Raw genomic sequence first — 13,079 nt, 5'->3', positions numbered from 1 at the left:
CATTCACGTGAACATTTATAGAAAAATGGGCAGGCTTATCCCATATGAATACAATACAAAATTTCGTATACCTTTAAACTATTACACTGGTTTCCCCGTTTCATTCCGTTTGTAATTTCTATAATATAATTTCCCGACCCTATAAAGTATATATATTCTGGATCCTTATAGATAGCGGAGTCGATTAAGCCATGTCCGTCTGTCTGTTGAAATCAGTTTTTAGAGGACCCCAGATATCGGCGAGATCCGAATCTTCAATAATTCTATTAGACATGCTTTCGAGAAGATCGCTATTTAAAATCTGCAAAATCGGTCGGTAAATAACGGAGATATGAGCAAGTGAATGCTTAAAAGAAAGAGACTATTACTTGAAGATAAATTAAAAATAATAGAAGAACATGAAGAAGGTGATTGTTTAGTTCATTTATCATTTAAATATGGATTGCCAAAGTCATCGTTATGCACCTTAATTAAATCAGAAACAAAATTGTTAAAAGACATGGAAAAAAAATTCGGACCAAAACACAAAAGAGCAATGAAAGAGGTAGAATTTCCAAATATGGAAACAGAATTGTTTAGATGGTTTCAAGACAAAATAAAAATGAACGTGCCAATAAGTGGTCCTGTTTTACAAACCAAGGCATTGGAAATTCACAAAAAGTTTAACAAAGTTTAAAAATTGTTTTTTCCAAATTTTTGTTCCAGAAGTAAGTTTACATAAAACAATTTATAACTGTTTATTTAAATTTTCAAAATTTCAGGTGAAGTCGTTTTTAAAAAAGAAAAACTTACCACAAAAGGCGGTATTAATTCTGGATAACGCTCCTTGTCATACACCAGAAGATGAGTTGGTTAAAGAAACGTGCAATGGCAAAATTTTGGCACTATATATGGCCCCAAATGTGATCGCATTAATTCAACCAATAGATCAAAATGCCATAAGGTTGCTAAAACTTCACTACAAAAATAGGCTTTTGTCCAAAATTATAGCTTGTGATCAAGAAAACATTTTGGAAGTTTTAAAAAGATTATATTTGTACTATGTTACTACAATGGTAGCTCAATCATTTAAATAGGTTAATGAAAAAATCGAAAATCTGCAGTGTCTTTATACTTATATAAAACTTATTTGTGCCAATTTTTATAGAGATAATATAATATTTAACGTAATTATGGCATAAAAAGTCCAAATGGGAAGGTACGGTTGTATGGGTGCTAGGTGAAATAATAGACCGGTTTCAACCATTTTCAATTGGCTTCGCCCAGTGCCAAAAAACATGCTTCGTCCAAATTTCATCAAATTATATTGAAAATTTCCTGTACCGTGCGCACCGGCCGGACGGACATGTCTTAATCGTCTCAAAAATGATTCTTAATCTATCGGTATATTTTAAGGTGTTTGTGTGTTACAAACATTAGCACAAACGTATAATACCCTCCCCACTACAGTGGTGTGGGGTATAACTATTATATTTAGGATCTTCAAAATGGTATAGTGTTTTTTATGTACATTGCTGTTATGCAAAGAACGCTGTGCATATTATAAGTATTATTGTATAGATAATCTTAAAACCACTTGTTGTGGTAAAACTTTATATCTTCCTAATATTTTTATTGTATTTTGACGATATCGCTTATTTTACTTTCAGTCCCATTTATAATTTAAGAAAAAAAACATCGGATTTTTGAAAATATAGTCACATTTTTGTTCAGTATTCCTACAGTCTAATAATAAAATTTTTAGTCCACTTCTACAAATAACAAGTTACATACCATTAACATTTACCGATTCAAAAATTAATTTAAATTTATAACATGTAAGAATGTATAGTCGGGGGTGACCAACCATATGATGCCCTACACCAATTATAGATGAAATCTAATTTTATGGGGGCTGGGGGCAAATATGGGACATTCACCACCATCAGTGGTGACAGAGGCTATAACTTTGGGTCTGGGCCCTTATAAAATTCTGATTTAGCTATGTCCACCTGTTTGTCTGTCTGCCTAAAACACGCTCACGTTAAAACTATGCAAGGGAAGTCAGCCAAATTCACCGAAATTTTTCACTATTGTCCTAAACAGTTTGGTATTGAAAATGAGCAAAATCAGTTCATATCGGGAAAAGTTATGAATCAAAATTTAAAACAACTCCGAAAAAATAATCATAATATTTACGAAAACTATGCTATGTTATTCCATGAAAATCATGAGGGCTCTATTCCTATCAAAAATTGGAGGAATCGGTCCACAATTTCATATACCTCCCATACAAAAGTACATATTCCTGGTCCATAATTTATCATAGCTCCCATTCAAGGTTCCCTCCCGAAAATCACTTAAACGCACATTACTCAATACCAAATATTAATATCCATACATTATTACAGGTTTGCAATTTTGGAGATAATTCAATGAAATGTGGCACATGATCTTTTCTGGTGCCATAGACGAAGCCTATTGAAAATGATTGACATCTGTAAATTTTTTCACCTAGCCCCCATACAACTTAACCCGCCGAATAGAGCATTTAAGTTCATAATTATGTTTAATATACTTATATCTCGATAAAAGGCTGCAAAACCAAGTTATATACCAGACTTTATGACCCTCACGAATTCTATAATTATGGGGCCTCATATGACCCTAGCCCCTATGAAAAGCCCCCATCAAAATTTCACTTAAATGTCCACAAATTTATTCAACAATAAACGCTTAAGTATAGGTGCAAGGTGCAATTCAACTTAGATGCTTTATTATGACAACTACATCACATTTTATATGGTCGGCCTGGTCCGACTATAATTTCTTACTTGTTTTCTAATCAAAGAATTTGAAACAAAATGAACAAATTTTCTTTTTATATTGAGACTTATTTTTGGCAAAAAAAAAACGAGATTTTTTACAGGAGGGGTCAAAGGAGAGTAGGGGGAAATATGGGGCTATCCTTATAAATGTTAGCCATTTTCTGAAGGGATTTTGTATGGGGGCTAGGGTCAAATGAGGCCCGATCATTACAAAAATCGGTAACATTATTAAAATTTCTATAAAACTAAGTTTTGTCGAATATTGTTGACATAATAGAACATTTAACGTAATTATGGGCCCAAAGGCGAAATAATGAAACGATTATATCTTTTTTTCAATACGCTTCGTCCATAGGAAAAAAAGAGTGTGTGTAAGCCTCAAATTTATTTAAAGAAAACTAAATACTTATATGACATATTTAAATCATTACAAGCAGCTAAATTTTATTTTATTGAAATAATGAGATAAATATATACCACCCATTACTTTGTAACCTACGAAATAACTACTACCCATTACCGAAATTCAAGAAAAATTTGCTGGGGAGAACAGCACTAGTGTCTGGTTTTTGACTAGGAACATGAAATTAAGTATGTGGAGTCTGACTTAAGTTAGAACCGAAAAAAGGAAATTTTTGGTACTTCTTAAATTCTCTATAATACGTAACCCAGAGACATGAAATTAGGTATATAAAGCCCGGATTAGGCGAGAACACATAATAGGGAATTTTTTGGTACTTTTTCGTTCTACAAGCGGTACTTTTAAAATTTTCTATAGTATTGAACCTAGAAACATGAAATTAAGAACCAGAATAAAATGAGAACCCATAAAAAGGTCATTTTTGGTTCTTTTTATATACACCATCAAAAAAGATGGGGGTATATTGTTTTTGTCATTCCGTTTGTTACACATCGAAATATTCGTCTAAGACTCATAAAAGTATATATGTTCTGGGTCCTTATTAAATTCTAAGACGATCTAGCCATGTCCGTCCATCTATCTGTCTGTTGAAAACACGATAGAGTCCAAATAGAAGTAGCTAGTGAGCTGAAATTTTGCATAGATACTAACAATTGATACAGTTTGTTTGGTATTGAAAATTAACAATATCGGTCCACGATTTCGCTTAGCCCCCATATAAGCCCCCCTTCAGAAAATTACTTTTAACTGGCTACAGATTGGTCCATAACTGACCCTACCCCCATATAAAGTCCCCTTCAGAAAATGACTTTATCGCCCATAACTGGCTAAGAGAAGCATCAATGGCGGTAAAATTCGGCACACACATGTTTTATGAGAACATAAATCTCTTTATAGAATTTTATAATGATCGGTCCATAATTGACCCCATATAAAGTCCCCCTTCAGAAAATGACTTTATCGCTCATAACTGGCTAAGAGAAGAATCAATAGCGGTGAAATTCGGCACAAACATATTTTATGGACACATAAATCTTTTTGTAGAATTTTATAAGGATCAGTCCATAATTGACCCTACCTCCCATATAAAGTCCCCCTCAGAAAATGACTTAATCGCCCATAACTGGCTAAGAAAAGTATCAATAGCGGTGAAATTCGGCACAAACATGTTTTATGGACACATTAATCTTTTCGTAGAATTTTGTAAGAATTGGTCCATAATTGACCCTACCCCACTTATAAGGTCCATTTCACCTATTTTTGTGTTTTATGTCTTATTGGAACTATAATTAAATATTTATTACATTTTTTTTGTAAAAATTGGACCATGGTGTCACAAGTTAATGTGGTCCTATCGCGCCAAATTCTTCTACTATCACATAGTATTACCCTTGGTGCCAATTGGAAGACATCGATATTTAAAGATGGGTCACTTGACACGAAACTCTCCATACATATATATAAATCATTATTAATCATAATTACAAAATTACTTAAATGCATTTCATTGACAATCAAAGTAATCGGAAAGAGACACTTTTTCCGGATCGCGGCATAATAAGTCATAGCTACCATAGAGTAAGTCCAACTAAGCGAGTAAACTGAAATACTTTATGGGAATAGGAACTTATTTCATTTTAAAATTAGGGATTTGTTTCATATGAAATAAATCCCCTAAAATGGGGTGTTATTTCATTTTAATTAAGGAAGTTATTATATTTCGTTGGGGCTTTTTCATTTTTTAAATTCGGGAACTATTTCATAATAATTGAATGACTTATTTCATTTTTATTTTGGGGAGTTATTTCATGGCGCCATACTGGATTTGTGCTGATGTCTGTAACGTACAAAAAATTGGTCCTATGCCTTAAAGTATACAAATCGGCTTAGAATCATTTTTTGAGTCGATTTAGAAGATCGGTTTATTATTTCACCTAGACCTCATACAACTGAACACTCGAAAAGGTGTTGTAAACCTTGTAATCGAATTATGGAGATGAAAATTGGCAAATGATATTCTATGGTACCGGAGTCGAAGTCTATTGATAATGGTTAACATCGGTCCATTATTTCACCTAGCCCTCACACAAGTGAATCCGCGAATAGGATTTAAAGTTCACAATTTTGATTAATATACTCGTATCTAGACAAAATTCTGCAAAACCAAGTTCTGAAAAACCAAGTTATAATTATCATTTTGAACCTAGTCCCTATAAAAAGTCCCCTTCAAAATATGATATAAATGTCCACAATTATATTCAACAATAAATGGCTTAAGTATGTACATATATCTGAGGCAAGGTACAATTCATTTTATATGTTTTATTATGAAAACTAAATCACATTTTATTTTTATAGGTTATGGCCGGCATCACCCGACTATAATTTTTTACTTGTTTTCGTCTGTCATATTCTATTTAAGTGAACATTACCTTGTAAGTGTAATTGTTTTCAACTAATTGAAATATCCATATTTTCAGTCTTTTGCGTTTTATTCCTGAGCCAGCTCTGGATTTATTTTTTATTGAAATTTTGTCGATGCGTATGTGTATCTCAGCATTGCGCACATGAAGCTTCTGTTTTGGCTTTTCATTGTTTTGATGGGAAAATTCAACCAATCGATGATTTTTGTACATTTTACCTTTAAAAAAGAAAAAAATTAAGGGATTAAATAAAATTTTCACAAAATTATTAAATTTGTGTTTAGTGATAATGTCTATTTACCTTTTTCAGCAAAAGTTATTATCTCCTGAGTACTACCGAAAAAATCATCATTTTCATCGAAAGCGTCTAATTTAGGAGAATAATTTTCATGACGATGCTGATGCGAATAATGATGATAACGATGGCCATCATCATCCTCTTCATGTACGTCATCGTTGTCACTTTCAGCGTCATGAATAATACTTCGATCTGTATGTGTATCAACATCATTAACGTGAACATCACCTTTATCAGCGTCATCGTGAGTATCGATATTAAAATGATGATGGTAACTACTTTCAGAAGTTTCCACTTTGGGGACATGATGTTGCTTTTGTTGCAGCTGTTGCAATTGCTGTTTATGTTCATTTGGCTTTCTAACTACTCTATTATTGTCATCAATGTCGGAATTATGATACTCCATATTATTTAAACTATCATCACTACTGTTGATATCCGTTAGATATGTAAACTTTTTTGCTTCTTCAATATATTTATTGTTGTTGCGAAGGTGTTTTTGTACCATAATAATGTTGTTGTTGTTGTGGTTGTTACTATTGTTAACATTATTATCATTATTATTATTGTTTCTATTATTATTTTTATTATTATTTTGAATATTGTTTTTGTTGCTGTTTGTGTATTGATTAATTGGTTCATATTGTCTTCGATTCTGTTGTTGGTGTATTGTTGTTTTTTTGGCTGTTGTTGAGTGTTGTGAATTTTTATGAAATTGTTGTTGGTGTTTAGTTTGTTTAAATATTGTGAAATTATTAACCGTTTTGTTTGTGTGATTTACATTGTTTCGATTTGTTGTGTATAAAAATTGATTCAAGTTTTTTGATGTTGCTCCTTTCTGATAGTTGATATCGTTGTTGTAAAGTTTAGGAAGTGTTTGATGTTGTTGTTGCTGCTGCAGTTGTTGTTTATTTTTACTATACTTCTTATGTAAAACAATAATATTATCTAGCGATCTTTTCATATTATCTACGCCGTCTTCTAGATCTTCTGAATCTTTAGAGTGATCTTTTCGGTCATCTCTATTTGGCCGATGTTGATGATTCATGGACACTACACTGACACCTTTATTTGGTTTTGCTGACCAAAACGGATAATTCTGCTGAGGCATAATGTTATGAAGATCTTGGAAATTATTTGTATTTGAAAATTCATGAAAACTATTAATGCCATCGGCTCGATATATTGTATCCCATATAAATTGTTTTGGCAATGGATGCGATACGTTGGGCTTTCGCGTCAGACCCAATTTGAATAATATTTGATGCTTAATAGATTCCAAACGCATAAGATCGCTTTGAGCGTGTCTTTCTGTTCTTATTTTGTAGTTAATGATATTAAAGTCATTGTCGTGTGGTTAAGATTATATATGGTTGTTGGAATAGTGTTTTGGGGGTGTTTAAAAGATGTTGATGAATTTTGTAGTGTGGTTGGTGAGCAGAGATACATATTTAAATATGTGTCATGTATCAAACAAACAAAAAATTAGAAGTTGTAACATATTAGTTATGTAAGTATATATGTATGTAGTATATTCTAATGTGTGTACGATAAGAAATTATTTTTTATAATCATAAGTAATGCTATTTCACTACTAGAAATAATTATAAGTATACAATTTTTTTAAAATGATATATGTAAACTAAGAGGAATTTCGAGTCAAGTGACCCATGTTTAAAAAATCAATGCCTCCTGATTTAAAGGTTAGTACTATTGAATAGTAGGCCAGACACAAATTTTCAGCTCTATCGGTCAAGAACTGCCGGAGTCAAAGGTGGTCAAAGTTAGACATTTTGGTCATACAGGTTTTATTCAAATGAGTGTCACTTTTCACCAATTAGTCCTAGCAAAAATTGTTCAAAGAGCTATTTCTTCACTCTTTTCAAATTTTTTTTAATAAACTTTTTTTATTTTTTCAAAATGGACATTTTTTTGTTTAAAGGAAAGCTTCCACAATTTCTTGAAGTGCTTTATAGTCCATAATGGGATGCGAATTTTTTTATATTTGCCACTTAATATTCACTTTTTCAAAATGTACGTTTTTGTTGTACTTTTTTACATAAACTACGTTCACTTCAAATGTTTGACGAAAATGACTAACCCCTAAAAAATCTACATTTTGATTTCCTTAAAATATATTTATTTGCACTAACATAATATATCTTTGACGACATCAGTTCAGAACGTTTTTATTATTAGTTCCAACAATACTTGCAATTACAAAAATCATGCAAAATCAAAAATAAATTTACAAAAATTAGTGGTTACGTCTTTTTCATCAAATGTTTGATAGGTCTGATAGGCCATGTGAAAAAAATATATTTTAACTCAAAAACTTTGCTTTTGGAGTTAAAATATTTTTATCTAATGTGCGAAATGGCTCTAGTTGACGTGGCAACCTCCTTATGAAGAAAATATTAAATATCTGAGAAATTTTAAAAGGAATCACTTCAGTGTTAACATGATTATTTAAGGAAAAAAAGGGGGCGCACTAACAGTAGGGTGCTAGTGCGCTTATTAAGGAAACACATTAACAACCATATAAACATTTTAAGTAATAAATTGGCGGATTACCAATGGGGGCGTTGCACCTCCCATATGAATAAAATATACAAAAATTCCTTTATTTGGAGAGCTAATAGAGCTAGCTTCTTAAAATTTTGCACGAACCTCTCATATGAATTAAATAGAAAAAATCGTATGTCTGGGAAACTATTACAGCAAAAATCCTCAAGCTTTGCACTTTAAGATCAATATGAACATTTGGGTAGTAAATTGGCGGACTTCTAATGGGTTTCGTTGCACCACTCACATGTAAAAGTACACAAAAATTAGTGTATTATGGAAATTAATAAAACTAGCTTTTTAAAAAGAATTTTAATATTCATCTCAATATTTTCTGGAATAAGGGCGGACTTTTATTATGTGGATGGAACACCTATATGAATTAAATTCAAAATTTCATATATGTATCTGTGAAACTATTAGATCTAGAAAATTAAAATTTTACCTGAAGAACTTTGATATATTACGCAAACATTTAGAGAAGAGTGGGCAGACTTTCAATGGCCCCATGGCCCCATTTAATACAAAATTTCGTATATATGGGAAACTATTATATTATTAAAATTTCGTATATCTGGGAAACTATTATATTATTAAAATTTTGCATAGGTTATGTTAAAATCATAATAAACGTTTGCCGAACTTGCAATAATTTGCGTGTCATGGAAAACTATTATAGTTAGAATAATAATAATGAATAGTGTTTTTTTATTTACATTGCGTTTAGAGTAGCAAAGCACATTGGGTATAGCTGGTATATGTATATATCCCACTAAGTTGTTACATATATATATTTTTTAAAATGATTTTATTTTGGAATGAATGAGTAAATAGTTCAGATATCTATTTGACCTGAAAATTTGTGTTTGACTACTATCCAATAGTACTAACCTTAGTGCAAATTTCTGCAAAATCGTTTTTTTGATTTGGGTCATGAAACTTTACATTTCCCATATAAATTTTATTAAATACTACTTATGTTATAAATAATTTAAACAATTACAAGTTAAGTATTCGATGTAATTTTATATTTTCAAATATATATAAAATTCGTATTAAATAATTATAAGGTGCAAGTTGACTGTGAAATTTGTGGTTAATTGTTGTTAAGAAATTAAAAAAAAATAGTTTTAAAATAAGTAATTAAGGACTTGAGAATTTACAAGTATTTGATTTTTTTGTTGTTGTGTAATCAATTGCACATTTGTTATACCCTACACTACCGGCAGTTGTATATATATATGTGTATTTCATTCATCTTAATCCGTTAGCTATGTCTGTCTGCCTCAAATACACTCATGTTAAAACTCAGGAATGAAAATTTATTTTTCGTTCAGAAAATAATAACTATTTTTTTACTTTTAGCGTTCTTATGTGGCCTCCGGTAGTTTAGTGGTTGCTCAGGTAGACCAGAGGTAGTACGTTCCATTCTCACCTAATGTACTGGTTAAGGAGCGCATAATTGGCCCTAGGTGTAATTCTTCAGATTTGATGTACCTATAGTCAAACTCGCTTATAACGAACTCGGTTATTACGAAAAATTTCCAATATTTTAGTAACTATTTTAATACAAAAAACATCTCTTTTAATGAACTCGCTTATTCGAATAGCTTTTTCAGTCCATCAAATATAATTTCATATAATTTTCCTTTTTTATGCATAGAAAGAACAAGATAATATTTAGCTCTGTAGGAGTAAACTTAAAAGTGCTTTAAAAGACTAGAATTATTTTGTGAACCATTACAAAACATAACAAAGATTATCTTTCGCAAGGAACGCAAGAAAAAAATTGGTAGAGAGGTTTTGGCTTGTAGGAAACAAACTTTTACCGAACTTTAAAGAACTTTAAAATTATGCATAGAAATAACAAGATAATATTAAGCTCTGTAGGAGTAAACTTAAAAGTGCTTTGATAGACTAGAAATATTTTGTGAACCATTATAAAACATAAGAAAAATTGGTAGAGAGGTTTTGGCTTGTAGGAAACATACTGTTACCGAATTACCATTGCTATACTCGAATGTTTAGGAAAGTAATGAGTGAAGTAAGTATGGTAAATTATGGACAGATTCTTAAAGAAATGCCAAAAAAATTCGACTTATATGAAATTTTTTATGTTATGACCGTTTGAGCTGTTTTTTAGGTATCCACTTGTATGGGAGCTATCCCAACGTGGACTGAAAAATTAAACAAAATATCTAACAGTTGTTAGTCGACACGATTGATGAACACTTTAAACATTTTTCTGCGGTTATTAGGTCTTATAACCGTATATACATAGCTTAAGAACCTTTCGTCGCCTTTTAGGCGACGAATTATTTAAATAAAAAGGTCATACTTTTTTCAAAACAGTTTTATGTGACTTTCAAAACTTAGTAGGTTTTAAACCATTTTGGTAGTTTTTTGACAAAAATTTTAAATACAAAGGTTTTGTAAATCATTCGTTATTCGAATACAAATGCAAACTAAGATTTTAAAAATCCAATAAACTGAATTCAATATGGCAGATCAAACATAGCCAAAAAAATTTTTGTTTGGCAATAAGTAGAGCAGAGGATCTACGTAATAAATATTTCATAACTCGCATTTTTAAGCAAGTAATGTCATTCAAATTCAATATCTGAAGAGGCCTTATATGGAGGTCAATTACGGACCGATCCTGATAAAATTTAGTAGAGAAATTTTGGGTCATATGAAACTTTTTTATGTCAAATTTCATGTCTACACTCGTATTTTTAAGCCAGTATCTATCTATCTATCTATCTATCTATCTATCTATCTATCTATCTATCTATCTATCTATTTATCTATTTATCTATCTATTTATTTATCTATCTATCTATCTATCTATCTATCTATCTATCTATCTATCTATCTATCTATCTATCTATCTATCTATCTATCTATCTATCTATCTATCTATTTATCTATTTATCTATCTATCTATCAATCTATCTATCTATCTATCTATCTATCTATCTATCTATCTATCTATCTATCTATCTATCTATCTATCTATCTATCTATCTATCTGTCTATCTATTTTTAAAAATATTAGGCATCCAACAGGCCTCGAACCATAAACTTTCTGTTAACACTTTATCGCTTTTATGAGCCTCATCATTTATTTATTAGTATAAAATACGTACAAGTTACGTAGACGTAGCATTTTTATTTTCAGAAAATTTTTAAGATGTAGTATTTTCAGTTTTCAACGAAATGACCTTGAAAATTGTCTGATTTGCTAAATTAAAATTTTGATGATCATTTAATATATGATATTTTTTTTGTAACGTTTCTAACTGTTTAGAGATGTTCATTTTACATATCCAATATGGGCTGCATCGCCTTTTTTCGTTAGTGTGGAAAAATTTAAAAATAAGTATATTAACATATACTTAAATAGCCAGCATATCTAAGTATTCGAAACAAGAACAAACTATATTTGTTGTTTTAATTCGAGGAAACCTCAAGAAAATTCTATATTCTTATCAACATTTAAATATATATATATCGATCAATAAATTATTAGAATTGAACCTTCGACTGGGATAGCGAAGCATACCGGGTATTAACTAGTATATTATTAAATATGTTAGCAATGACCTACGAATTTCATACAATTAAAGATGTGTCCAAATATGACTTAAAAAGTTTAATCCATTAACAGTGACTTAGAAATATGAATATTGCAATGAAATTTGACACCCATAAGTTTCATGCGAGCCCATATCTCTCCACCAATATTGACCCCACCCCCTATATAACGTCCTCTTTAGAAAATTAGAAGCCAACTTTTATGTGGATCGATCCATAATTGAACCTACCCCCTATATAAGGTTCCGTTCAGAAAACGACTTTAAAGTTAATTATGAGCTTTAAAGTTAATTATGGGCGTAACAACAACAATTGACCCTATTCCCATATAAGGTCCCCTCAGAAAATGACTTTAAAACTCAGTACTGGCTTAAAAATACTAGTAGATTTATGAAATTTGACATAAACCAGTTTTGTGTAAGCTAAACCTCTTCAAAACTCTGTGGGGATCGGTCCATAATTGTTCCTACCACCTATTTAAGTTCTTCATCAGTAAATTACTTTAAAACTCAGTATTGGCTTAAAAATACTAGTACTGCGATGACACTGATAAGTTCTATAGGAAGCGAAATCTCTCTACTAATTTTTATGATGATCAGACCATAGTCACACCAACCCATTTAAATATCCTACCCCCCAACGAATGACGCGGAAAATACGAATACCGCTATGTAATTCGACATAAGATAACTTCGATTTAAAATCTCCTTAATCTATGAAATTTTAAATAAATAAGAAACTGAAATCTTCTTTCCTATATAAATTAGCCCTGTCAATAGTTAAACCCAATTAATGGACCTTTTTTAAATGTTACCTTGATGTTCTCATTAATATCGATATATAATAATAAAATATATTCAAAATATCAAAGTTCATTTTTAGCGCAATGGTTTGATGGTGGGTATAAAAGATTCGGCATAGCCGAATATAACACTCTTATTTGTTAAGCTTTAAAAGTTTAAGAATAA

General features: G+C 30.8%; 1 protein-coding gene across 1 annotated transcript in view; it reads right to left on the bottom strand.

Annotated features, from left to right (window-relative positions):
* The window catches only part of LOC111686839, an 83,167-nt gene that overhangs the window by 27,736 nt on the left and 42,352 nt on the right, over positions 1-13,079 (bottom strand). The window contains exons 3-4 of the mRNA XM_046952738.1: positions 5,953-7,260; positions 5,661-5,869 (exon numbers count right to left, since the gene is read on the bottom strand). Of these exons, the coding sequence (XP_046808694.1) occupies positions 5,661-5,869; positions 5,953-7,260 (1,517 nt within the window). The remainder of the gene's footprint in view (positions 1-5,660; positions 5,870-5,952; positions 7,261-13,079) is intronic.

Source organism: Lucilia cuprina, chromosome X (assembly GCF_022045245.1).
Source record: "Lucilia cuprina isolate Lc7/37 chromosome X, ASM2204524v1, whole genome shotgun sequence".
In the NCBI taxonomy this organism is placed as follows: domain Eukaryota; kingdom Metazoa; phylum Arthropoda; class Insecta; order Diptera; family Calliphoridae; genus Lucilia; species Lucilia cuprina.
Note: the sequence above shows the minus strand (reverse complement) of the source record. Positions and strands in the feature narration are given on the sequence as shown.